General features: G+C 44.5%; 1 protein-coding gene across 3 annotated transcripts in view; it reads left to right on the top strand.

Moving 5' to 3' along the window:
- The window catches only part of LOC119178385 (secernin-2), a 77,005-nt gene that overhangs the window by 40,586 nt on the left and 9,613 nt on the right, over window positions 1-26,806 (top strand). Inside the window, exons 4-6 of one of the 3 annotated variants that reach the window (XM_037429587.2) lie at window positions 11,617-11,816; window positions 13,143-13,346; window positions 24,965-25,062. In XM_037429587.2, the coding sequence (XP_037285484.2) occupies window positions 11,617-11,816; window positions 13,143-13,346; window positions 24,965-25,062 (502 nt within the window). Of the gene's footprint in view, window positions 1-11,616; window positions 11,817-13,142; window positions 13,347-16,314; window positions 16,410-24,964; window positions 25,063-26,806 lie in introns of all 3 variants that reach the window. The other 2 variants (XM_037429588.2, XM_037429589.2) reach the window with 2 other exon arrangements.

Below are 26,806 nucleotides of genomic sequence, written 5' to 3'. Positions count from 1 at the left end.
CAGCGTCGCTTTAAGCCTACTGCTTGCTTTTAATAGCCGGTGACTACCTGAGCGCGCAGGGGCACCGATAGCTGCCGCCTCGATTGTTGTACGCGTGAGCCGTGATCATGCAGCGTGTACCGCTTTGCAGAAACGAAAGCAGCTCGTTATTGCGAAGTAGAGCGTTGTGGATCGCAGGCACCAAGACAGCAAGCATACTGCATGCTTTCATAAGGCGACAACACTAACGCGCCTCATCCGCTGCCAGGATGGCTAGAGCATGCATCGCTTGCAGAAAGCTCGCATCAACGCGTTAACGGAATAGCCCTCTCGCCGCATCTTTGCGCTGTTTGAAGCGGAGTGGGTGCAAGCGGCTTGACCGGTATACGCCAAGTAGGCGAAGCGCTGCACGGAACTAGCCAGTAGACAATCGGCTTCTCTGAGACCGTACCGCGCCTCAAAAAAGCTGTGTAGGTTTTCGCTAAGTAGCAGGTTGAAGTACACATTTATCGCGGACAACCGCTTATGTCCGTTTCGTCATTACGCTAGTCGCTGCGTTATCCGGATTCCTCAGTATAGTTTCGAAATTCTCTTTGATGTCGTCACCGTGTGCCATCGGACGGCCATGCGAGATAGTGCGAAAGCGCCAATCATCTCTGAAAATTGGCAAAGAAAAAGAAATGGCTTTGTGGTGGGCACTTTAAAGAATATTTGCTGTGGCACTGTATCTATTCTTTCTTCGGCTGCGGTGGCGCCCGTAAAGAATTGGTGGTGATTAATGCATACTTCGTTTAGTACGGGGTTCTCGGCGCGTATGTACGTATTAACGAGGTTTTACTGTAACACGTTTTGAACGTGCGTGTGTGGGGAAGGGGGGCACACTGGCGTGTGCAAGGTTCCTTTTCATAACTAATAATAACGTAGCGTGGAAAAACTGAGACAGATGACAAAGGTTGGGGCAATGAGGAACGCTATGTATTACCAACACGCCCAACTACATACCGTTGTTCCTTTTTAAAAAGGGGGGGCGCAAGTTCGTTGCAGTGCCTCCCTCCCTTCATGTCAACGTATGGGGCTGGCTTTGCACCCCCCCCCCCCTCTGCCTCCCGTGCGCAAGCCTATGTGAGTGAGTCTGCGCGCGCCGCTAGAACCTCATGCTGCAGCCAGCTAGTCGGTGCAACATCCTTTACTGTTTTATGTATTCGCTTCTGTATAAGATCCTGCTTTTGCTTATTTTTGTGATTGTTTTGTGGGCTTGCAGCTCCTGCATCAATGATTATGTAAACAGAAAGAACATTAAACTAAATTAAAAGCTAATTTTTTATCCTCTGTGTGTATCGTGAAAAATCCCGTGTGTGCTCCGAACACAAAGGTAGCTGCTCCAAGTGCAGATTTTGCCTGCTCCAGTGGCTGCTTTAGAAAACTGGAAGGCATTCCCACCACTGTCATCGTCACGATTATCTTCCCTTGAAAACGCCATGCCTGTTCCAGTTTCACACGTTGTGAGGTCAGCGTGGTCTTGGCGTCACATATGTCAATATAACATGAGTTTCAGCCAGCCGTGTGTGAGCACTTCCTTTGTGATTTAGTCGTACGTAAATTCGCTCAATCCGTGTTGTGCCATTGCATTATCGTGCGCGACATCAATTTTATTTCACGCAGCATGTGTACCAACACTACAGCTAGATGCAGTACATCTAAACCACATGAATGTGCCTCTTTGTTCAAAACAAATGCAGAAAGACAACAATTTCTAGTCAAACTTTACTGTTTTCTGTTGTAAGGCGTTAAATGTCCTCAGCGGGACATAATGTAAAGCGAATATAGAAAATTGCATAAATTATTAAAATTTCTTTTTTTGGAAAATTGATGTCAAACTTAGGTATTCATTGTCCTCCTGAAGGGGCTATCACATGTCCTAAGTAAAGAGTAAAAGCAAGGATCGGTACGCCATCTAGCGGTTAGTGACACCCTTTCTTGCTGAGCCGCAAAAAGGCTCTAGTGGCCACTCTTTATATAGTATATTTCTCTATGGCTTTAGTAGAGTGTCCGCTACAGGTATGCGGATGGAGCCTGCCATTAGAATAGCTTGCAGGATACATGTGCAGAGTAGCGGCGGGTGGCCAACTGTAAGTGTCTAACACGCATTTTTATTTCGAAAGCAATTATATGGACACCCGGCTGGATTTTGGGGTCAGCTTCATTCACATTATATGTATACAGTCGAGCCCACATATATCGGCCTTACTTAAAACGAACTTTAATATCCGCGTGACCGTGAAAATATACATTGGTTCAATGGCACAAAATCGCACTTACAACGAACGTCTCGGAGCGCCGCTGATCGGTTACAGCGAACGGAGTCAGCGGTCTACCGGCTTCCCGGGAAACCAATTTCGACCACCGATCAGGCATCGGCGAGGTGCCCATACATTCTTATTGTTAAACGCTGACCTGCCTCCGCGACCCTCTAGTTGCGGCTCTCCCCAACCGATGAAGGAAGGAAACAGACGTACCCCTCCGTCCTTTGTCCCTCCGCTACTCTGAGCACCCCGCATCGCCATACGAGGCCCGTGCACTGCCACCGATCTTTCGAAGACCGGTTGGCCATCTACCCTGTTTTTGATCGCTGGTACTGTCGTTGGCGTCGCCGGCCTGGAGTGACCAGACCATTCGCCAACATCGTCGGCCACCGACTGTATCCGATAGTCTGCGTCTAGTGCACGCGCGTACGCAACCCCACCGACTCTGATAATTTGCGATTTGTTTCGTGTTTAGGACTTGATCTCGCTCACTTCGCACTCGGCTCAGCATGCCTTCCGTGCGCGTGCGGAAGCGCGAAGACGGCTGTTAATTTGCGCGGAACTAATCGCAAAATTTCGAAGTTCGTGAGGCCACGCAAACCCACCGATTTTTTTACCACGGCTGCCGATTCTTCGAACAGCGCCGCGCGCACCGATTCAGGCGGCCATGCTTTGACTTCTGCGCGCGCCGGCACGCTTCCCAAGTTTTTGTACGTGCGAGTTTCGCAGACCTTTCAAGCAAGCTACCCAACCTGCCTCCTTCCCGTGCGTTTCGGTTTTCAAGGTCACCCTCCCGCCGCATCCTCCCCTCTCTTTATCGCAACTCCTTGCCTTTCTCTCGAAAGTCTGCTCTCCTCCCTTAATCACAACCCCTTCGCCCGTCTTCACCGCTCCGCGACGCCCGCCACGCTGGCTCAAATTAGTTTCGTTTTCTGACTGGAAACGGGCCGAGAGCTGTTCCACGCGTTCCATGTGTGTCGTGTGTGCGCCTCTTGCTCGCTCTTGGTGTGCGTGTGTGGTCATGATGGCCGACGGGAAGACTAGCATGCTTTTTCCGGCCGCTCAACGTCGAAAGTGTGACCGCTTGGCTTGAGCGTAATCCGCGCGTTTGGTGCCGCGTTGCGGAGCGCCTGCTCGTAGCTGTAGACCACCTGGCAGCCAGCTTGCCGCTTCGGGCGTCCTGGTATTCAGCCGTGGAGATGGTTAATATTTCGTGGGTGGTGGGGACGGCTACATGCGCGCAAAACTGTTTTCGCGAGGCCGTCTTCGTCGACGTCGGGCCCGATGCCGAGCCTCAAGCTTCCGAACTGCGGCGGCGATTTGTGGCAGCGCGTCGTTGACTCCGACCTGGAGAGCGGGTGAGACATCTGTTGCGGTGGTTTTAGTTACGGCCGATGATGATGCCGACACTGCGGAACCGTGCACGGATTGGGGCATTGTGAATGAAGTACGTGGCGAAAGCGATTTGGAGGAATCGAATTTCGAGAACGACGAAACTTTAGAGCCAGTGCATCATGCAGCTTATGCCACGCGCCTCGGCGAACGAGCACCCTGCCGTTTTAAACGAACTCGAGGCCGCCCTTATAGCTTCTGCTCTTCGAAACACGTGCATCACGGACTTTTTGGGGCAAAAAAAAGTTTGTGTTTTCACTGGCAACTTTTTTTTAAAGCTGTGTTTCATTTACTACGAACTTCGGGATACAGCGAACGGGTGTCGCGTCACGCTCAGGTTAGTTACAAGCGAGCTCGACTGTACGTATCTATATACACGAAAACGCAAGAAAGTAAAATAATTAAGAAAACGACTCCGGCGTGCAGCATCGAACGTCCGACATCTTGCTTGTTAGTGCGAGGCGTTAGCCACTGAGCCACGAAAGAGCACCTCCTTCGTCGTTGAAATGGCGAGATATTTATATCTACCACTCACCGCTGGAGATGGCCGTCTCGGGGGAACTATTGTGTTTTCAGCATTACCCAGCGAAACGGCGCAATGAGCGGGCGTCGCCTGAAGCCCCCGCGTTGCCAGATCGTCACGACGCGGCGGCACGCGCTCTCATCTCCCACACGTACTTTGCACCGCGGAGAGGAGGGGTGGGGTGGGGGCTCACGCATGCGCGTGCTTATCTCGCGGTGGGGAGACTTTTACCTCTTGGGTTTCCGCTGGAACGATTCTGTTGTATTTACTGGGCGCACAAAGGTCATTTCACTTGGGGCACAGTCTCCGTTTGCGAAAAGGGCGCGCTTTTCCGACTCAGTGAAGTAACAACTGAGACGCTTATTGTGAGCACAGTTGCAACCACTATGCTAGCCGTTGCAAACGTGACAGTTTTTCGCTAGTGCGGTTTGCCAAAAGAAAAATGAGGCATAGAGTGTCTTTGTACCGGCATTTACATTTATATATGTTGGATGAGAATCTCTTTGGGCAACGAAAGGAAGTAAGTGATAGAATTGAAGAAACAGAGGATGTTTAATCGTTGCTGGGCGTAGGCAGATGCCTAAAATCGCTTATTGTGTAGCTTGAGGATAGATTTTGCACGATAAGAGCACCATACAGAACTACTGCGGGAGAAAGAAAGACAGACATGTTTGAAGCACATTTGAGCAGATGGCAACTGATTAAACAGAAAAGTGGAAGCTGCCTCTTGCTTCGAGCTTTGAATCAATAGTGCGTAAAAAGGAAAAACTCGTACTTTCAAGGTAGGCAGCAAGAATGTGTGAGGGCTATATGAAGAGAAGGTCAACAATGGAAAGCAATTGACTACATATAGGAAAATTATCTTTGAAGCATTATGGCTGGCAGGCACGATACTATGCTAAGTTTAAATTTTCAGACATCCCTGACCAGCCAAAGTCATTGCGGCTCCCTGAAGCGGCACCTTACGTTTTTGAATGGACGTTTTATTTACTCGTGCCCAGAAGTAAAGCCATCAACTGGCCGGAATATCGCTGAAATTACTGATAAAAGGAGTGCCAAACGTGCGAAGGTAGAGGATACGCGTCACGAGTAAGAGGTCCTTGCCGAACATTTTACCGACCTCCCAACTTCCAGGTATGCTACATTGTGAAAAAAAGCGTGGTTCTCAGCTTTATGTGTTTGGTTGTTGTAGCTAGCTTGGCATGAATCTATGTTTCTCACGAAGTTCCAACAAAATAAACTTCAGAATTGAGCGCAGACGCACGAGAGAGAGAGAAGTAAACGTTTATTTTGAAACAGTGTTCCGAGCAATGCCCGATGTCACCCTGAGGTGGGAGGGCTCCTTAGTCCAGGAACCCTCTGGCTTCTACTGCCCTCTTGGCCCTGGCGACGAGTTGTTGTTGCTCTTCCAGGTCCTCGAGGGCGAGCTTCGCCTCCCACGTTTCGGTTAGGTCTTCGTTCGTCCGTCCTGCTTCGTTATCAGTCGTGTGTTGTTGCAGATTACGTTTGGTAACACACTGGCATGCAAGAAGCAAGTGCGCCAGTGTGTCCGGTACGTTGCAAAGCGGACACATAGAGCTATATCTCGTTGGGTAGAGACGGTGCATTAGGGCCCCATGTGTGTATCTGCTGCTTTGCAGGCATCTCAGTATTACGCTTTCCTCTTTTGTAAGTTTTGGGTGTGGTGGAGGGTATATTCGTCGCTCCAGCCTGTAATGCTGGAGTAACAACGAGTAGGTGTTTAGAAAAACTTTTTTATCTAATGATTAGTTTTTCCTAATCTAGAAGGCTCTGTGGCACATTTTTTTTCTTTATTAGCGCATATTGTATGCCATGTTTCCACAAATAATGTTTTTACCCTCACAGGCGAAGGTAAAAGAGTGAAAGTGAATTTCTTTATTGCTTGTGAGCAGCTTCGTGAAATCATCACGATATGATTTCTCTCCCAAGGCGCCCTGGCTAGCTTAGTGAAAACATTTTGTAACGTTTTGCCGTGTCGTTAAGCGAGTGTATCTGAGCTATGCAGTGATACACTGGGCAGCGAGTACAGACGTGCAAGAGGCTACAAGAGCGGGCGCTCCACGCTTCTTGCGTCTGCTGCTCCGGCGCAGCAGTTTGGCTGCGGTTCTGTAGGTGGTGCTGTCACGACGTTCGCAAAAAAAGGGGCTGGAAATGGGGCATTTATACATAAAAGTACGGGTTGGCAAAGAGTCAGGCAGGAATGTACGGAACATTTATGGTTAAAAGGGAAAGTAGCCGGGCAGATGACACTGCTTAGTTTGGTGTATTTGTGGATGGGAGCAAAGGCCAGAGAGGAAACCAAGCAATGATAGAGTGTATAACAAATGAGATTGCGAAATTAAGAGGAGATTGTCAGATAATTATACTAGGAGATATGAATGCACACATAGAAGATGTAAATTGGTATACTGACCCAACAGGCAAATGATCATGGATATGTGTGAAAGGCATGATTTGATCATTTGTAACAGTACTGAGAAGTGAGAAGGGCAAATAACATGGGAGGTAGAAAGGCTGCAGTCACTGATAGATTATGCACTGGTGTCACATAGGATGTGTGATAGGCTCAGGGGAATGCACATACATGACTGCGGCTCCAGAAGTCTGGGTAGTGATCACAAATGCATCAAGCTAAGTTTTGGCAGAGCAATGAAAGTGGGAAGGAGACAAGAAGAGCAACAACAAGGGAATTTTTATTCAGAAAGGCAAATATAAATGGCTACTGAATAAATTGAGATAGTAATCACGAGGATAATAAAACAGTGTGGACGTACACGAATCTAATTAAACTGTTTGAGCTAGAGCTTGCTAAGACATGTGACAAGTCACCCCGGAAAAGGAGACACAAACCCAAGATTGGTGGAATGAGGAAGTTAAGAGAGCCATAACAAAACGTCAGGAAGCCTCTAGGGAACACAGGCATGCTAAGCAGTGGGGTGAACCTACAGATGATTGAAAGAAAATGGGGTATCTTTTTAAGCTGTAGAAGGGAAGCATCCCTTCTGATCAATGAAAAGATTAGTAGAAAAGGAGCTCAGTGGCTGGCAGAAGTTCATTAAAAGGATAGAAAGCCAGCTGCAAAATTTTGAAACCATCTAAACTCACTAAGAAGTGAGACAAGCCTGGAGCAGAGGCTTATAACTACAGCTCAAGGTGCTAGGCTAGAAGGGGACGAAGCTATTGAATATATAAGAACAAGGGTGACAGAAAAATTTCAACAAAGAAGTGCCTTTGCACCTTAATAAACAATGATGGATCAAGCAGCGCAGTGGCTCTATTTTAACGAGAGTGGGAAAGCACTGAGAAGAGGGTTCCTAGTTGTACATCAATAGGCCCAGATGGCATCCCAATTATGCTGATAAAGACATGTCCCAAGTCTAAGCAGACTTTGAGAGAGGAAGCGTGCAAAACAATAATCGATGAGGAAGTCTCCGATGGATGGAAACTTAGCAGTATGAGCATGATCTATAAAGGAAAGGGGGACAAAGCTGACATAAACAAGTACCGTCCGATAACAGTGACATCAGTGGTCTACTGGCTCTGGTGATGCAGATTATAAAGGCAAGATTGCAGGCATGGATAGAGGATGAGGGGGGTGCGGGAGGAACTGCAGAATGGGTTTCGGAAACACCGGAGGTTGGAAGACAATCTGTTCTCACTGATGCAGTCCATTGAAATAGCAAAAAAGGAACACAGGCCCCTGTGGCTAGCATTTTTGTATATCAAGACAGCGTACTATACCGTGGTTCAAGTGGACTTGTGGGGAATACTGGACACACTAGGTGTGGAAGATCGAGTCGCTAATCTTTGAAAGGATATCTATAAAAGTAACAAGGTAGTTATAAAATGGGAAAAAGAGGTATCTAAGCCCACAGAGATAAAACGGGAGGTTTAGGCAGAGGTGTCCTCTGTCACCCTTGTTATTCATGATGTACCTACAAGGATTAGCAGCCGAATCAGAGGGGAGTGGACTTTTTCAAGCTCTCATTCATCAAACAAGGAAAACTCACCAAACAGGCACTACCAGCATTGATGAACGCAGATGATATAGTGCTGATGGCCGACAACAAGGAAGATTTGCGTAGATTGATGGACATCTGCAGTAATGAAGGAGATTGGTTAAATTTCTGATTCAGTAAGGAAAAATCAGCAGTCATGATTTTTAATGATAATAAAGGTAGTGAGCTTAGGATACAGGAGGTCTCGCTAGAGATAACAAATAAATACAAATGTCTGGGTGTATGAATAAGCAATCGGACCGAGTACCTAAGGGAACACGAAATATACGTAACGACTGAATGTAAAAGAAGTGCAGTGTTGATGGAAAATAGGGTGCTGTTCAATTACAATAGGTATGATGTTGTGAGAGGAATATGGAAAGGGGTCATGGTTCCTGGTCTGACGTTCGGCAATGCGTTCTTGTGCATGAGGTCAGAAGTTCAGGCAATATTAGAAATTGACCAACGTGGAATAGGTAGGCTTGCTTTAGGAGCTCACGGGAATACACCAAATCAGGGAGTACAAGGTGATATGAGATGGACATCATTTGAGGGCAGGGAAGCTAGCAGCAAGATAAAATTTGAGAAGCGATTGAGAGAAATGGGGGAAGAGCGTTGGGCTAGGAAGGTTTTCAGCTACTTGTACATGAAGAATGTCGATACAAAATGGAGGAAGCGAACCAGGAAGTTGACTGGTAAATACTTAGAAAAGAGCGGGGGGCCAAACCAAAAAGAACTATCGGTTAAGAAAAAAGTGAAACGGAGACCGACATATTAAGAAGTCCGCACTAGAGATCTATCGAACTTTTAAGCAGGAGACTGCCGAGGAAAGGATTTATAACACTTGGGGTAGTTCTCTACTGTTTGAGGCCAGGACGGGAGTATTGCAAACCAAGACATATCGAGCCAAATACGAAGGGGAAGACACGGTATGCAGTGTGCATGGAGAGGAAGAGGAAACTGCCGAACACTTGATAATGTTCTGTAAAGGGCTTCACCCTATAGTTCAGGATGATGGCGCAGAGTTTTTCAAAGCACTGGCGTTTAGGGACAAGGAGGGCAAAATAGACTTTAAGCGGGTAGAATCAACTAGAAGGAGGTCATCTGATTGGTGGCTAAAGTCAAGGCACGAGTGAAAATTAAACCCTTCACTGCAAAGTACCAGTCCTCGACTTCACTATTTAAAGAAAAAAAAAAGATTAATCTGGTTGTTGGTTGAATAAGTATTACAGCTAGGTGGCGTTAGCCGCCGCCCCATCTATATCTAAAGGATGCAGCCATATCAATGGATCTATCCATCTGCCTCTGCCTGAGGTGACACAATCACGGTGTGTAAAGGAGCCAAGTTTCTCCTCCTGTCTATTCCTCCTCTGTGGTTTCGTGCGTCATTTGTGTGTGAGAAACGCGGGGCACGTTTCAATCTGCTTGCCATTCTTTGAGTGACTTTCAAATTTGTTGCTATCGCATTAATTGCTTTGCGTTTGCGGCAAAGCTGTGACTTTTCGTATTATATTCCACTGCGGCGTGACTACCGTATTTCAAGACGCTGATGAGATGCCCGCTCACGTTGTGTCACCGCTCTTACAGGCAACAATGAACGCTGCCCCCCCCCCCCCCCCCAAAAGAAATAGAAAGAAAGCTGCAGCTGCACCCTTCGTGGCGAGGAAAGCTCCGCCTCAGCCGCTGCATTGCAAAGCTCATCCGTTTGCACCACTAAATGTAACTGTGTGTAAGCGGGCGCAGGGTTCACTTTCAGGGAGGGGGGATGTTCGTTGCAGGGCCCCCTTCCCTATAATATCGATGTATGTAGCTTGCTTTGTGCCCTCCCCTCTCGCCTTCCTCCTGTGCACACCCCTATGTAACTGTGGAACAAGCTATGCATTTCACAATCAGTGTCTAGCTTTGAGTGATTTTGTGCTCTAGAGGCCGCTATCGCCATGGTTCTCAATCAATTCCTGGCACAATATATCACTTGTAAATGATTCATGTATAGAAATACTTTCTACTGGCATTGTCAGGTGACATGAGTTCAACCCCCCCTCCGTCCCCAATAATCGTTACTGCCTCTGTCCTTGCTGGACATTAAACTTTGGGACTGCGGCTCGCAAGATGAGGTGTGTTGGAGACCCCTGGTATGGACGATTTTACAAATGTTGTGTCGACGAAGCCACCTTGGGCTGTTAAATTAATGTTTTCTAACTTTTGTATTTTGTGGCGTGAATTACTAAAGGTCACGAAATGTCGAATGCACTGACCAAACTGTTATCGCGTGCATGCATGCATTTACAGTAGCACTGTGTATGAAACAGCAGAGTAAACAGCCCTTTACCAACACCCATTCTGCCGCACGGGAGTAAAATGACAGGAGGAGACAGAGGTTGTGCGTGCGCCCACCAACTCGCAGCTCTCAGTGTACTCTCTCTGCCGAACCGACGGAGAGAAGGAGGCATGGGAGGGACATAACCCGCTGAGGAACGACACAAGCCTCTGGGCACAAGCCAGTTGTGCATGTCTGTTACTGTGATGAAAAATGTGTGAGGAGGAAAAATCAGAAAACCGTGAAGGCACAGATTGGTGGCTTGCTTGAATGGCAGTGGCAAAAATAGCAATCGGAGCAGCAGCCCGCATGCTGCCAAGCGGTACGTTCTCATGAAATGCAGCAAGTTTTTAGGAACTGTTCATTAATAGTTTATGTTGTATTAATAGCCATGCTGAATCACTTATCTGCAAGAAAAGGAAAGAAAAACAGGTGGGAGAGGGACAGTAACAAAGCTATAGTTTAATATGTATGCAGTATGTGCGCATGTTTGTAAAGCAGTGGCGAGTATTAAACACAGAGTTAATTTTACATGTGGTCATCACATGGCCCAAAATCTGCATGTGGTGAAAGGGGAGGGTCAGTTTGGCAAAGTGGATACCCACAGACTGAATGACCTGCCCCACACATGCATTTGTTCGATGTGTGTGTATTTGTTTATTTATACATGCATGCGTGCATGTAAAGCACGGGCATTTCTATGTGCAGGTACTGTTCTTGCATCAATGCCTTAGCTGGACCATATGGGAGGTTGTGGCCATGAGCATGTGCAGGGTACCCCATCATGGTGGGGTGGTGAAGGTGCTTCACAGCACCCCCCTCAATATTAAGTCAACGTATGGGGTAGACTTTGCACCCCCTTCCCCCTCAGGTGATTGTGGCCACAAATGCAAATTGACTGAATGGTAATTATGCAAGTGAATGGTAATTATGAATGGTAATTAGGGATACATTCAGCAAGAAGTGCTTAAACCTGGCAACATCTTCTGTCAGAATGTTTGTGGTAATTTTTTTCTCTTCATCAAAATTTTTATTGTAATAGTACAATAAAACCTGGTGGAATGTTTCCGATCTGCTTTTTAGGCTTGGCCTGGAGAGGAGCAAGACGGCTCGCGAGGCACTGGATGTGATTGTAGCACTGCTGGAGAAGTATGGCCAGGGGGGTCCCTGCTCTGACACGGATCCTTCGTTCACATACCACAACAGCTTCCTTATCGCTGACTGCACTGAGGCATGGGTGCTTGAGACAGCTGGAAAGCTGTGGGCAGCTGAGAATATCAAGAGTGAGTGAAGATTGCATTTTAAATCTCTTTCTTTCGTTTGTCTTTCCATCGGTTAATTTATTTGTTGATTATTACGAAAATGGAAAAGGAGGAAAGGGGATCAGAAGAGATGATCTGGTTTTTTATCTAGCACTAGGTTGTGAATTGTGAGGAGGTAGAGCTTATGTTATGTGCCTGTGCACCAATAGTTGGAGCGCTGTTTTGCTGGCTATATTTCTCAGTTTCATTGAGAGGTGAATTTGGCCGGTCACGTTCAAGTTGTACATAGTACTAAGAAACCGCAAATACATTTGACTGTTTATTTCATGACACACTCAAACCTTGATATAATGAACACAGATATACTGAAATGTTGGTTTTAAGGCAGTAAATGAAAAATAGTATTGTAGTATTGGTATAGATAATACAGTGTTTGGAATTTACCTTTATAAATAATTTTCGGATAGAACAAACTATTTTCATGTAACATGCAACTTCGTGATAATGAGCTTTGAATGGACTGGTCGCTTTTGATGCTGTGGCGACGTAAATCACATTTGTTTGGTTGAACTTGAGCCCTCTGGCTTTGTTTAGCTGGTCCTTTCAGAGCACCACTCTTCAGCTCAGAGCACTCTGAGGCACTTTGTAGACTTGTAGCAGCACAACTGAGATCTGATCATCTGGCTCCTTCGCCTGATCTGTTTGCAACAGAAGACACGGTGGCATGTTCCCTCTTCTGACCTCTGATTGCTCTGGCAAACGGCTTCACGCTCGGCTCAGGCATGCATTCTCTTGTTAGAATCAAGAGCGGGCACTGGATTGTTACATTCTGAGTTAGAGCTTGGTGGTGAACAGTTTAATGTACCATCAGTGTATCAAGCTCGGGCTCAGAGCACTTGGAGGCACTCTCACCTTTGACCTCATTGGGTGACTGAGCTCTGGTGTCCATCACCGTGCCATCGTGGTGGCAACATTATGAAGCATGGGCACCTCACTTGTTGACAACTGAAGGAATGTTGTCATGTTCCCTATTTTGGCCTGCTACAGACCTGGCAAAGTGACTGCATGTGTAGGTTGTCCCCACTTTCAGTGGCTCCATTCAAGAAGAGCAGTATCCACAATGTTGCAGTGTGAGTCAGAGCGTGGTAGGGACCAGCAAACATTTCGGTTTTTACATATGCACTATGTATACTGTTTATGACCACCAGTTATTTGTTTCGTGCAGTACGTATGAGGCTTACTCAACTGTACTTGTCTTGGTCTTGACCTAGGCTTATCACTTTTTATACCACTGATCATTCAAGTTGACTAACTAGCCTGCTGTGCCTATTCCTTCCGCACCCGCAGCTGGCTGCAGGAACATCTCCAACTGCCTTTCCATTGAGACTAAGATTGACTTGTGTAGTGAAGGGCTGAAGGAGGAAGCCAAGAAGCGGGGCTTCTGGGATGACAGCCGGGGAGACCTAAATTTTCGTCTAGCATTCAGCACGGGTGAGGTCGACAGCCGTTACACGTGCGGCAAGCAACTTCTCGAAAAGCTGTCCGCAAATGGTAAGCCTTCTATACTTACACACGCTACACCAGCATCTACTTTGCAAGAATATTTTGTACACTTGACAATGTTGTGGTCGGAAGCTTAAAAATATTTTAAGCTTTAAATCGAAAAGAGAGAGAGAGAAAGAGAAGTAGATACAAACTTTAAATATTGTTATATTAGAAATAACACAATAGCTTGTCACCTCGCTTGCTAGAAGTAATAAGTGATAAATCTATTAGGTGTAATTTTACAAACTAGCTTCAGAAGCATAGGTGGTAATTTTGATGGCATCCCATGTGGTGGTGCACTCCCTTTTTTTGTCAGGCAAGGACTGTTGCTGAAGAGAGGAAGAAGGAGTGCAATTGCAGTGGTTTGTTCTGGCTTCGCTATCCTCCTTGCCAATCCTGAGGTTGCATGCAGTGGCTGTTGTGCGTATTGGCACAATGAGCTCACAGTGTTGTTCGATATCCACTTATCCTACTGCTCTGCTTTATAGTATATCACATTTAATAGGTATATACAGTGATCATGCAGCATCCAGCCACAGTCACGCGCATTCGCAGAGGAGTTATTTGGAGTGTTTTATCTAAGCCTGTTGACTTCAAAAACACCAGCAACACTTTCTTGATCTAAAATGCACAAGGAGTGCTTTTGCAGGGTCCAGAAATGAACTGCAACTGTTGCTTTCAGACTTTATCTCGGATGAGTAATAGCAGCAATCACACAAAATGCACTGTTAGCCTTCTGGAGAACTACGTTACATTACGAACACATTGGCAGCCCAACAGCATTCTTTACCATAGTGTTGTAGGAATTTCAAGTTGTCGCTTCATCATTGAAAGTTAGTTTGTAATTAAAGGCAATAAGTACAGTATACTAGTGAAAGTTGGTAAGTGACTTAATTTGTATGCAGTAGGTTCTCACTAAACATAACCTGAAGAAATCAGGCAGAATTGTTTCATTTCACAAGAGTTTCGTTCACTAAGAGATGAATAAGAATTCAGAATACAAGTGTGAAATCAATCATATCAGAGGCAGCAGTTTGGTTTGAGAGATCTTCGTTTAATGAGAGTCTACTGTGCATTTATACTTGAAAGATTTCAACTTCAGGTAAGGGGTAAGAGCCCGAGAAGTGGGCCTTTTTTCTATGTGCCATATATATAATGAAGCTATGTATACTCTATAACAAACATGCTTTGTATATATTCAAAGCTTTAGCTTGTGCTAGCTGTTGTATTGGGTCATTTGCTTGCTGTGGTGGAGCAGTGCAGTAAAAACTATGTAACATGTGCTTGCCCGCTTATGATTTCGGGTCGCTAAGGCAGTTCAATAAATGAGAGAAATTTGAATATTTACGCTATAGAGCATAAGCTCTCAAACTGGGTTCCACAGCACCAAAGGGTTCCAGTTTTGTGAGCAGCCGAAACGAGTGCAGCCCAATTCAGTTTCACACCTATTAAATACAAAATTATTTCTTTGAATGAGCAAAATAAAATGACATTTTGCATTTGATATAAGTCTATCGCAAGCTGCATCCTAACATCGGGTGTCTGCGGGTAGAGAGAGATTCGCACCGTAGCAGCACTAAAGATTCCTCGGGTAGTGCGCATCATGCACGATTTATGAACTTGCTGTGACAGAACGCGTGGATCACTGGCATTTCATGCTCGTGAGCGTTCAAATTGTGTCGAACAACATCAGCGGGCACCTAGGCACTTTATTCGTGGCTCATGGCACATCGACGACCATGTGGCACAGTTTTCATAATCAGTTTTGTTATTAAAACAAGGAACAAGTGGTTCGATTCGCATGAGATGCATCATTTTGTGCCGTCTGTGGGGCACGAGGCAGCTTTGCGACCAGTGCATTGGTCGATAACCATTTGGCAGTAGGACTGGCATGCCTTCTTTTTGTTTTTATTGCGATGGCAATTATATGGACTCTCCACTGGTTTTTACCGTTGCCAACACTGCCATCATGCAGAAAAGAAAAAAAGCCGCCCGCACTCGACACACAGCTCGTCACGATGCGCCAATGCGTGCTTATCTCCCACGCATACTTTGCCCCACGCATTGGGGTGGGGGGTTTAGGTGCTTGTGTGCTCGCGCTTATCCTTTAGTGGAGAGAATTGTGTGCCTAGACCTTTCACCAGAATGATTGCGTTAGTTGCCTGGGCCACAAAGGTCAACTTCGCTCGCTGGGCAGGCCCAGTTTGCGAAAGAGCGCACTTTTCAAACACAGCAAAGTAACAACTGGGACACTCGTTAGTTCGCACTCATATCTGTGCCTGCCATTACTTTTCGTGCATCATTTTTGTTTAAACAGCACGTTAAGTGTCGAGTTGTAAATGTTTTTAGTTAGCTCTCATCCAGTGTGTGTTGTTTACGTGTGTCACTCGTGCATGTTCAAGGCACTGCACGTTACGATCTGCTAGTCGTTCTCAGGATTACGTTCCAAGTTATTGATATCGCATTCATTGCTTCGCCCTTGCAGGGAGACTGTTACTTTTTGTTTTGAAAGAAATAAAACAGACCTTCGTATGTCTGTCTATTACAGGGAGTTCTACATTCATGGTGATGGTATTTGATATGAAAAAAGGAAAAAAATGTAGCAGACCAACGCAGGCAGTGTAATACACTGGTTGTGCGCGCCACAACCACAATTTAAATACACTGCCCTCTTTGGCAACCTTAAAAATTTTAGGCAAATGTTTTTTCTGCTCTCTTCTGTGTCAAAAGCATGCAAAAGCTTTGATTCATGCATATGTTCAGTTTTACACTTAACTTTTTATTTATGCTAGTGTACACTACACTGTTTTTGTGCACACACCATTCAAGTCACTCCTTACTTCCATGAACATATACTAAACGTGCTTCTATTGCATATCGTAGCGTTCACTGTCGTGTGTGGTAGGCTAGTATGTGCAATCTGACGAAGGCATCCCTTCTGTTTGTTTTTCTTCTTTCTTTTCTTTTTCTGTAGAGGGCATTGGAGAGGAGGAAATGATGAGGGTGCTCAGGGACAAGCGTAGCGGCATTTGCATGTCCTCTGGCTCCTTTGTGTCAACAGGCAGTCAGGTACACGCAACACCTTATGCACCCTTTCTGTGTTATTTTCTTTTCTTTGCTCAGTGGTATAGCCACCTCACCGAAAGCTGGTATCGTAATGAAACTGGAACTTCTTGGAACTTCCTGTCTACTGCGACATGCGATATGAAATCTCTTAGTGCCAGTGGAGAGGTGGCTGTGATAGAGAATGGGACATTTCATGAATCATATCAAACCACAAGTAGTTTTCTTCTCTGCAAGTAAATCTACAAGATACCGACTTATGTGCAGTTTCAAAGATTGTAGCTAACTGGGCTGGCTGCATTTTTTTTTAGCTTGAGGTCGTCCTATTTTATATCTTCGTTTGTTAGAATTGTACGTCTGGCTGGGCTTACAGAGCGGTGTAGTGTTGTTGGAAGAATGAATGGCATTATAAGGACTTGCACTTCATAGTCTCGGGAAGCTGTCATTTGTGCTATTTGGTAGACAAGCCGTGCAGGTGTTTCCCAATAGCGTTCACAACAGGGTAGATATGCCAAGCAGTGGCCAGAGCAGCAGCTGCTATCAAAAATGGGTAAGCAGCAAAAAAACAAAAATCGAAATTCTGTCAAGTGCTTTGAGAAAGTCTTGGGTTTCCTTTTACATCTTCAGTGAGTTATGTCATTCCTTCTAAATTTTGATTGTAGCTTCCTGGTCACAGTGTCCAGAATCTTTATACATATAAGACGTGTTGTGCTTGACAAAGCAATCTTAAGACCCTTGCAAGTATAATCATATTTAAGTAGCTTTAAATGCATTGTTTTTATTTTTTCCTATCCCTTCTTCACAATCATATGTAGCTGTGTGGCTGACAGGACTATAGCTTTAGTTAGCTAAAAATAAAGCCCAATCAGAAAGTTTGCCTGCCTATCCAGTATTAGTTAATATGAAAGAAGGCTGCATTGCTCTTGGAAGCACTGAGTTCTGTTCCTAAATTGTGTTTTTATCATTTTAGTTTCCTTTGACTTTTGAGTTTTAGTGTAATAATACGACGTCATTTTCATGTTTCAAGTTAAGGAGTAAGTTCAGAATGCATACCTTCATTACCTCAGTTCTGAAGTTCTCCTGTACAAAACAAAATTAACATATACATTTCCATTTGTTCTTTTTCTTTTCTTTTTTAATACTAACCTACTACTTTGCTTTGATCTAGAGAACACTCTCGCAAGACACACATTGATTATTTCAAGCTTGGCACGAGTTACCCAAGACACCGTGTGTGGTATGAACATGTGGGTAGTAAAATTCGAGTGCACTGATCGAAATTGTGCACTAAAAATAATTTTGTCGGAAATGTGAACACCTAGTCAATCACGTCACAGTTTCAGAGTTTCAGGGAGAATGTGCAATACAAATATGGCTGATATTTATGTGCCTGTCAGGAGAACTGAAGTTGCCATTTATTTACGCAACAAGCCCCAGTTCATCTTTCTCTAACAGCACCGATGATGCTTTTTTGGTGCGAATTTTTTATTTTTAGTTCTCCTGTTGATGCCTTGCCTGGCGAATAATGTCTTCCTGAACGAGTTTTCATTTGCCAGGAACTGAACGTACCAGGCACATAGCCAGGATTTTTTTCAGGGGGTCAAGGCCTAATTGTTAGAAAAAAAGTCTTTTCATGGCAAATAGAAAGAAATTTCTTGCCTGGGAATATTGAAGGTGCTTAACTATTAGAAGAAAATGAGAACAAAATGGAATGTAGCACTAGGGGCGAGTTAAATCAATGATGGAAATTTCTTGCCTCGGAATATTGAAGGTGCCTAATTATTAGAAGAAAATGAGAACAAAATGGAATGTAGCACTAGGGGCGAGTTAAATCAATGATGGAAAGCAAATTTTGCCACTGCAGTAAAGGTAGCGCATGTGCATCAGAAAGAATGCTTTCCAACTTAATAATTGCAATCAAGAAGTCTCATACAGTCACTAACGTAAAAGCGAGTGTCAAAAATAAAAAAAGAGGGCGAGGGAAAGCGAGGGAACTAAATATGTCCATTTATGCATGTGTGGCAAAAAAAAAAAAAAAATATCGGACTCTTTCTTTGCTGAACTTCTCACACTCTGTTTCAACAACAGGCCTGCAAAGAGAACGGGAGCCATTTTATGGAAGGAATTTTTATACAAGGAAGACACACATTTGGGAAAACAATGTTATTGGACAACAAAGAACTAAAACATGGATGCTTACCTGACACAAAAGAGGCAGAACATTATCATTTTAGCAAGCAATATTAAATAATGTCATTGCCAATAGTTTCACCTAACAGTAAGCTTGGCCAAAGAGAGTGGTGTACGCTGCAATTATCATTCATCATGGTTTCTCCATAAACACAGTGATAACTTCGTTTAAACTGACTGGTATCCGGTGAATGGACATTAGGGCCAGACCATCAAGTCATTTCTCAGCCGTCCGGTTCCTTAAATATGTTTTCACTCTTTTCAGTGTCGAGAAGCAGCGTTCTGCAGCAGCTGTACTCACTGAAAGTGTTGCAATTATCTTGAGAAGTGTGTGAATGTTCAGAAAGAGGGCTTTGCTGCATTAAACTGAAGCATGCATCACAAAGCAAGGATATTCGTCCTCATGGATGACTCGCCACTTGATTTTCCAGATTTCTCATTTTTCTTTTAGTGCCACATCTCTCAGGTAAAAATTAAACACCGGCTGCACAGATTCAAATTCACCTTTGGAGGCATGCTTTGACTACACTAATTGCAAACTTTGCAGTGTTTTGCGATGGTTTCAAAAGCGTGGTTTGAGGAAAGCGTTCAGGTCATCTATGTACCAAATGAACAGGGTTTGCCTGTTGTTCTCTTCCGCAGAAGAACAATTGTAGTTTACCTGATATCTCGGTGTTCCCATCATCCGCAGAATCTCGCACTTCACTCCGAACTACACCACTCTGTCTTGACATAGAAAAAATGTTTTGTGGAATTCTGCCTCCGCAATAGTTCCCATCTCTGCCAACTAAGACAGGACCAAGTCAACCTCCTCCAAGGCGACGCTTACGTCAGTATATGGGCTCTACAGATACAAAGACAAGTGGTGTGTGAAGCCTAGGAATGTCTCACTAACAGCGAGGCATGCAAAAAAGTTGGGCAAACACATTCGCTAATGGAGGCAGTGAGTGGTGGAGGCTGTTGCTATTTCACGGAAGGTGTCCATGAACTTTTCAAGTGAGTAAACCATCTCGGAAATCGCTTCTACAAACAATGCAACTGAATTGTGACGTTCCACCCACCTTGTTTCACAATATTAGCACAGCCGGCTGAATGAAATTGTGGGCGCTTCTAGATGTTTTTTTTTTCAACACTGCTGTACTTTTGAGTGACACCCGCAAAAAAGTGCACACTTAATACCCAAGACCCGTTGGAGATTTTGAACAGCTGAAGCGTCACTCAAACAAAGTTTCAGGGAGTGCGACGAGCAATGCGTGTACAAAGCCACTGGGAAGTCATTCCGGATGAGTGCCTGCACCCCTGCAAGTCAACGACACTTTTCCCTCCCCTCTCACTCGGTCGGACTCTCATCTTCACCGCCGGGTGATTGAGCCATTCGATTGGCAGGAACTGCAAACATGGGGTGCCTCAGGGTTGTCCGACGGCTGGCTATATAAGCCGAATACTGTTGTACATTACTCTATTCCTTTTCTCTTCTCATGAAATTTAAATGAACCTCCGTCTTTCCTGCAAGAGCACATCTCTTCACTACAGAGAATGGGTACAGTGATGAAAGCCAGCTACCAGACGAGACCGGCCAGACCCGGTCCCCACAAACTGCAGGCAGCGGTGGGATCCTCCTAACCCCTTGAGGGCCAACACCGCTCAAGACAGGGAGAACTCGAGAAACCGAAGTGGCACCGTCTGATTTCTCTGATGAATCTGTGAGAAGGATTTGGACCTTTCCCCACAGCTTTTGCTGTGTTACGCATACAGGAATCATGCAGACGCTTTCCTGCTTCCCGGCCCAGGCCCAAGCGGGCTGCGACGGAGGCACGGAGGATCAGTCAGTGAGACGTCAGTTAGTGAAGTCTGTTGCTTAAGGGATAGCATGGTTCGCTCAACCGGAGGAAACGTGTTTGATGATGTAGTGCAGTCAGTTAGACTGTTGAAAAGTAGCAACAGATGATGCCTTGGGACCAGTGACAAGTTTTTAAGAGGGTTGCCGAGGAGATATGTGATCACCTCCTACTGCTAAGAACGAACCATCAGCGCTGCTGTCTAGGTGGCGTGAATCATCAAGCCGGTGAATATGATAGGAGCTTCACACAGACCAGCGTATCAAGGCCCAGATATGGCGCGGAGCTCGTAGTGAACATCCGAATTGTTTTGATTACGATAGCGATGTCTAAATCAGTGCTTGTTCTTTCTGAAGTCAGTGATTGCTGCATTTCTGTTTCTGCAAATAATAAATACAGAATGTTCAAGCGAAGTGGTCTTGCACAGCAGTTGAACCGAACGAACACATGCTTAGGCTACGATAACTTTCATCGTTGACCATTGTCCACATGATCGAGTACTTTTAACGGGCACCTATATGGCAGAACGAAAGCTTGAGAACAAGAAGTTACTAGGTTTGTGCGAATATTTGAATGCTCCCAATGTTCAAATGAATAATGCAGTATTCAAATCTATTGAATATCTAAAAATTGAAAATTTTGAATTGTTCGAAACTAACTAATATGTGCATATTAGTTTGCACGTGACACCTTGTAAATGTGGTTGCACTACAGTGAAGCAGTGCCCAGCCGTGAAAGCACCTGTCTTGTCTAGGTGTATATTAGTTCGCATGTAATCCTTTTGAAAAAGTGGTTTCACTGCGGTGAAGTAGTGGAAGCCATGAAAGCATATGACCGGGGAAAATTCTCAATGCCGCAAAGTCTTAATTAAAGGTTAAGTGAGGATATTGCCCTCACATTGATTTATTTTTTGAGTTTAAAACCTTGTTATACCAACTTATATGCTCTGAGTATAGCACATTTTGAAAATTGACATATTTTACAGGCTATATCACTTGCATTCTACTGAAAGTCAAACCCAGCTACCATTCAAAGTTGTTACCGCTTGTTTTGATGCAAAAGATGGTGTTTGCACAGGCCTTGTTTTAATTTAAAAAAAAAAAAATTGTCCAGGTTAGCTGGGTGCTGACAGATCTGCCCATTTTTCTTCATATTATCTAATATAATGCTCTTCAAATTCTATTCGAATTATTCGAACATAATCAACACGCGCTTCCAACCTAAGATTCATTATTCACACAAGCCTAGAAGCGATGCATTAACTCGGACAATGTCCAAGCGGCTCGTCTGTCCCAACGCACGGTAGTGATCCATTGCTTCCGTCGCTCTTTCTCGTAGGGCCTTGCAGTAAATGAGTAAAACAGTGTGGGGGCGAGTCTTTTGTAGGTGTTGAACACTCCACCCGGAGCAATTATTCAACATGCCTAGAAGTTTCAGCCAGCACACATATGAACATTGTTGCGATCTTCTATCAGGAACTGAAACGCGAAATACGCGGTACCACACGTACAACGACGTAAATAACAACGGTGGTCGTCTGCTTACTTTCCCCAGGGAGATGAGCAAGTTTGCCAACTATGCCGCACAAACACTCATTCAACATGTGGATGTCCCAACCGTACGAATTGTTTATACTGTTTACTGTTTCCTTCATGTGGGCACTTGCCAAAGACAGAGGCAGTGGAGATATAGGGTCGTGGGGCTCACAGAAGCACGAGTGGGGTCAGACGGCTTAATGGGTCATAGAAGCCCATTGCATGTTGTACCAAAGTTCCCTTTTTCAAGCTTTCCGTGTATAGAATGCTTTCAGCTGTTCCCTCGGTAGACGTGTTTGGCAATATGTAGAGAGCATGTGGTTGTAGGCTCGGGAGTCACTCGAGTGTCTTTTTTCCTGTAGGGGTTATAGTTCTGCTTGCGCCTCAGATATATGAATCTGTGGTGTTTCTGTTGCGGTGTTGATTCACGGGCCTTATGCTAAATCGCTCGGCAAGCGTTGCTGTGCTTTTAGTATGAATGTTCTTTGGTAGCTGTTTTTGGTTAGTTCCTCAAATAGTGTTTGTTTTTCAGTTTTTTAAACGCGCAAGCTGCTACGTCAACTTCTGCCTCTACACACTGGCGTCACTGACCAACTGGACAAATTTCAGGAGGGGAGGACCGGGGCCCCCTTGGGCCCCCCTTGGGCCCCCCTTGTCTACGTGCCTGGAACGCACAGCAGTTGTATTCATTGAGAATTTCGCACGTTTTCGTGTAATCACTTTTGGAAATGTAGCTCAGTAAAAAACTCTGCCTTCCCAGGTGACCACATTGGCTATTCATGCTTTTGACACAGTCACTGTTTATTAGATAAGATGTGCAAACAAGCTTTTGATTCTTTGGCATTTTATGTTTGCCATATACTACTGCAGGAACTGTGGGGCACAGCTGATTACGTTAATTCTGTTAGGTAGTTAGGTATTCACTTTAATCCCAGTACAGTTGATGCAAAATAGGAAATGGATATTAGAGACTAAATGTGTTGTTAGTCACAATTGTTTCAAATGACGCACAATGATGCTATATTAGGGTCCAGAATTAAACTTGTACAAATATTCGAATGCTTCGAATATTCGAACGAATAGTACCATATTTGAATTAGCTTCAACTCGAATTTAAATTCTTGAAAATTTTGAAGTATTCGCTATGAACAAATAGTTGTATAATAAACTGCACGTAACTTTTTGTAAAAGTGGTTTCACCGCACCTTAGGGGTGATAAGCCGTGAAAGCAGCTGTTCAGGAGAAATTAGCACTGTGGTGAAGCCTTTTTTTTATAAGTTTGAGGGGCCCTGCAAAGCTTTTTAAGCATGGTTAAAAACGCTGCCGATCGGAAAGAAAAATCACTCCTCTGCCTTACTCATATCTCTGGAAAATGATCAATACCAATTCACATATTATGTCTATGCTTGATTTGTCATTCCTGAGGGGATAGTGATTGTTACCTTCAAAAATATTTTTCCTTACGTGCTATCTATATTGCTTTCATCTTAAGTATCAAGACTTGTTACCTTGCATGTTGGGTGTTTAACATCTTCCTGTTGGAAATGTTTGTATGGTCCTTATATTCATCTATGCAGAGTGTTGGCTTGTGCCCCTTCATCTGCATTGCAGAACATTTCATATTGTCACATGGTCGTGACGTGGACGAAGCAGCACCTCTATTTGGGGGGGGGGGTGCTGCTTCTTTAATATACCGGACAATCCATCAAGTCGTGTACACAGCACCTCCACCAGATGTCACGTGGTTGTGACGTGAACGAAGGGAAGTCTCTCGATGCTAAGATAAAACTGTTTATTTGGCCGAATTTGTGGCCAGGAACTGAAGGTCAGATTACAGCAATACACGGGCAGTGATAGCGGTGAACAGAGCGTCGGCCGTCAATCAACTGACAAGCGGTGAAGTACAGATTTATTTATACACGTGTCATCTAATATTCTAGAGTTATCGCTAGCAGCCATGTAGATTCCTGAATAATCTGTAATGTTCACGAAGTGGGCGTGAACTTAACAAAATGATCTACTACAGTCCCAAAGCTTCTCGAACACTGCATGCGCAGTTTACACTGAGAATTACGTACAGTGTCACGGGTCAATAACGAAACTTGAGGAAGGTACAAGGCAGCATTTGCTTGGTGAGACTCCAACAGCTCTGCAATCTTACAAGCAGTGAGCCAAGACGGCGGCTTTAACCAATGGGGTCCCGGAATAGAGACTCCACCTAGTCTGTAGGGGCCTCTAAAGAGGTCCTACACCTCTCTTTTGTAAATAAATGTTTTTCACCACCACCACCTACAAGCAGTGCAGCATAGTAAAAAGAAGAATCATTCTGGCCTCAAATTTCGCATCGTCCAATTATGTTGTCCCATGTGAAAGCTCATAAAAATTACACTGTTTTATCTGGAGCATGCAGTCCCTTTTTGTAGTTTGTGCTAGAGCTTGAGAATTCCGAATTTGAGTGCTAGAAAGAAAAAAAAAAAGAGAGAGAGAGAACTGTTCCGCACTCAAATCGCAGCATGAGTTGCCACACAAATTTCTGCTCTGCCCTATTGTAGAAAAACAAGCTAAACTTCTTGGGGCTCGTTTTACTTGTGATTACTGGGGCATGAAGGATAGGCATCAGTGTGACAACTTTTGTAAACTCAATATCACAACAGTAGAAAATGTATTCATTGGGTGAAAAGGGCCCTCTTTGTAAAATAATGTTTTCTTAAAGTGCTACAACTATACATAATCATCTCCTGAGTAAGCGGTAGCATATATGTGTGATTTGAAATTCAGGACTTGGCAACGGAGCAAAGCGAGCATTTCACAGGAGAGAGCATTGATGCAAAATGAACAGTGAGCAAAATGCATGAACTCACTTCCAGCAATCCAGTTGATTAAAACTTCGTTCTCTTTGAAGAGAGAAGGGGTTAATTTATTCCTGGAGTGGTTTGCCGCCAGTGTTGTGATACGGCTGTCACGAGTTCTGTCACCTGTGACTGTCTCTCATTGACAGGTGACTTTGATGTGAGCTCGATGACAACAGTGCTGAGAGATAAGGATAGCGGGATCTGTCGGGGCACCGAGCACAAGCGACCGACTGCGGCCAGTCAGGTAAATGGAACCATTGACTATGTACTGGCACACTCCTTATAGATTTCGTGGAGTCGAATTCATTGGTTGCGAGCTGACGGGGTGTGCTATTGCCGTCTATGGCCGTATTGCAGTCAGCTGTTCTTCCCCTGCGGAATGAGTGTGTAGGAAATCCAAGCTTCTGCTGTTTTTCTTTCTCGAGCATGCAATGGTACTTATGCGAAATTGCTGCCATCAGTCGGAGGTTTGCCGAAGCTATCGATTCGGTGCTATGTCGGTGATTTGTGTCCGAATCGTATTGTAGTCGCTGCTACTCTTGCCTTTATTGTCTTTGATAGTGAGCATTTGGGTCATAAAAATGTCAGACGAGTCTGTGAGGGCTTGTACACGCCGCTAGCGTTTTTATGTAGTTATTACGTACGTGTATAAGTTTGTCACTGTGTGGAAGGTACAAGTTTGTCACTAAGTCTCATGTACATTTGCTTTCATTGAGAATGACGCTTTGTGCCAAGCTTTTGTTTGTCGAATAAAGCATTCTTAGCTATTTGAATATTGCACGTCTAGTGTATGATAGTTGGAACGATGCTTTAGTGTGTGACGCACCTATGCTATTTGTAGCATTACTGTATGATTAAAATGTAAAAAATTTCTGCATCTTACACATGGAAAAAGCGAACATGACAACTGTTTATTGTTTTAAGAAATAAATGCCGATTAGCTGGCATTTTATTCAGTATATGCTTTAAATATGTGCTTCTAAATAAAATGACACATCGTGATGCAGCTACATAGCTCGTACATGAAGCCAGTTGGTCTGTGCCTACACTACATGGTAGAAAAACTGCGTTGTTCTGCCACAGCATGAAAAAGTGTTTCTGAGGAGTATTGATGCTGTCACTTGCCGGATTTAAGAATGGTTAACGTAAATGCAGCGTTAGCAGTAGCCGGAACGATCTGGCACTTCTCCTCGGTCATGAGGAAATCTCATAACATAGAGGCTATAGTTTTCTGCAGACCTTTTTTTTTCAGCATTCTAATTTTCCAATCTGAGCAGCGTGGCACACAAAAATGTGTTAGCATTGCTATTTCTGTCAGTCACCACACGTTGATATGTGCACTGTGCAAGTGCACATGCGGAGTGCGCTTAGACTTTAATGTAGTGGAAATCCCCATGGCGGCCGCTAGGTGGCAGCAGATTTTGCATTAGGTCTATAGCACTGTACAAGCAGCATATGTCACAAATCCAAGCTAGCTGGTGGCATCGTGCAAGTTATACAACGTTTGCATTTTAATGTTGCAAAGACCTTTAATTTGATAAGAGCCAATGTTACTCGCTTTGAATTGAGGTCAGAGCTTTGCAGCCTTCTTTAAAAAAAATGTTGGAGAAGTGTCTTTGGAATTAACAATCTGCATTTTTTTAGCCATTCTATGTACAGAATAGGATGGTTAGCAGAATTTAAGGGGCCACTCACCAGGTTTTGGCATTGCAAACAATCTTGGTACTTGCATCACTCCGTTGGGATTCTATGTGTGAAGTACAAAGTGCCCACATGCAGCGAGAATGCAGCAGATTTAAAATAGGAGGCCAGGCAGGCTTTCTCTCTGGGAGAGGGCCATGTTTTGAGAGAGAGTGAAAGTCCCATGCACACACTTACTGCACAACAGATGCGCTTTTCTAATGGAACATGACTTTGCGGCTTCATGCAATCCAAAAAAAAACTGTGACACCATTGGAAATGCCGCATGGAGCAAATTAAAAAGGCAG

Source organism: Rhipicephalus microplus, chromosome 1, assembly GCF_043290135.1.
Source record: "Rhipicephalus microplus isolate Deutch F79 chromosome 1, USDA_Rmic, whole genome shotgun sequence".
Taxonomy (NCBI): domain Eukaryota; kingdom Metazoa; phylum Arthropoda; class Arachnida; order Ixodida; family Ixodidae; genus Rhipicephalus; species Rhipicephalus microplus.
The sequence above is the reverse complement of the archived record's forward strand: the minus strand, read 5'-3'. Positions and strand labels throughout refer to the sequence as shown.